The 1,325-nt window shown below is 40.8% G+C and overlaps 1 protein-coding gene across 1 annotated transcript; it reads left to right on the plus strand.

Moving 5' to 3' along the window:
• Positions 1 to 341: 341 nt before the first annotated feature.
• On the plus strand, positions 342 to 743 carry LOC100368818 (histone H2B, gonadal-like). The gene has a single exon (XM_002730788.1). It carries the CDS (start codon positions 342 to 344, stop codon positions 741 to 743), a length of 402 nt encoding a protein of 133 aa, XP_002730834.1.
• Positions 744 to 1,325: the final 582 nt, after the last annotated feature.

Here is a 1,325-nt window from a genome sequence, read left to right on the forward strand (position 1 = left end):
AACAAAAAAAATTCCAATGCAGCCGAAATAATATTCCTACTTCAACTTGCAATGAAAAACAGAGCATTCTTACCACACCCTTCGATACCCTCAGGATAAAATGGTTCGACCTATATCCCGTATCGATGGCATGTTTTCTCTCACGTTCGCAGCCATGCAGCCTTCCGAGTTAGAATCCCTATTTTGCAACAACGTACCACAATCGCGTCAAAATACCATTCTGTCATTCGTCCTTGCGCGGTCTATCGCCCGGTATCCCTTATTTGCATATACTTTGCCATAAATACTGAAGTCTTCTGCAAATCGTCATCATTCTTCAGTAGTTATTGTAATTCTGAACGATGCCTCCGAAATCATCTCCAAGGAAGTCGCCGACCAAATCTGGCAAAGGTTTGAAAGGAGCGAAGAAAGGGGCGAAGTCGAGAGGTCGTGGTGGTGCTGCACAAAAGAGAAGGCGCAGACGGCGAGAATCGTATGGTATCTACATCTACAAGGTATTGAAACAGGTTCACCCCGATACTGGCATCTCGTCTAAAGCCATGTCTATAATGAACAGCTTCGTGAATGATGTCTTTGAGCGTATCGCTTCTGAAGCTTCCCGACTGGCTCACTACAACAAGCGGAGTACCATCACTAGCAGAGAAATCCAGACATCTGTTCGTCTGATTCTACCTGGTGAGCTTGCCAAGCACGCTGTCAGTGAAGGCACAAAGGCAGTCACCAAGTACACCAGCTCCAGATAAATCGTGTGCCAAGCATACACAAACCAAACGGCCCTTTTCAGGGCCACCACATCCTCCAAAAAAAGAATACCGTACTGTTTGTGTTTACCTCATACATGTATTATCGAGTGTCATACATAGCATCATTGTTAATTCTTGTATTGCTGCCAGTGCAATTGTATAAAAGAACGACTGTTCGAACACTAGTTACCATGGAAGGCCGAGTGTTGCAATATTCATTATTACTCTACATTTATATTCATAATTATTAATACAAATTTGGTTTTATGAAATTTACATTTAATATATTCGTAATTTCTTCACATTTGTATCTATGTGTGGTGTGTCAATTAAAATATGAACAATTAAATTTAAAATATAAGAAACTGATGTTAAAATATGAACATTTAAAATATAAGGAGTTACATTTAATTTATCACCATTCAGTTTATTCTTATTTCAAAACCACAAGTTTGTACATAGCGCTCAGGTGGCGCTCTTCCGCACATACGCAAATGAGCATGAAGTAATAACCGTGTCACTGTGTTGGCTGATTGTACGGTGCGCACTATGCAACTGAAGGAGCCGTACACAATCGTCCCA

The sequence above is a fragment of the Saccoglossus kowalevskii genome, chromosome 13 (assembly GCF_978046115.1).
Source record: "Saccoglossus kowalevskii chromosome 13, keSacKowa6.1, whole genome shotgun sequence".
In the NCBI taxonomy this organism is placed as follows: Eukaryota; Metazoa; Hemichordata; class Enteropneusta; family Harrimaniidae; genus Saccoglossus; species Saccoglossus kowalevskii.

Coding starts and splice junctions, on each gene's coding strand:
- LOC100368818 (XM_002730788.1), top strand. CDS start 342: ATGCCTCCGAAATCATCTCCAAGGAAGTCGCCGACCAAATCTGGCAAA.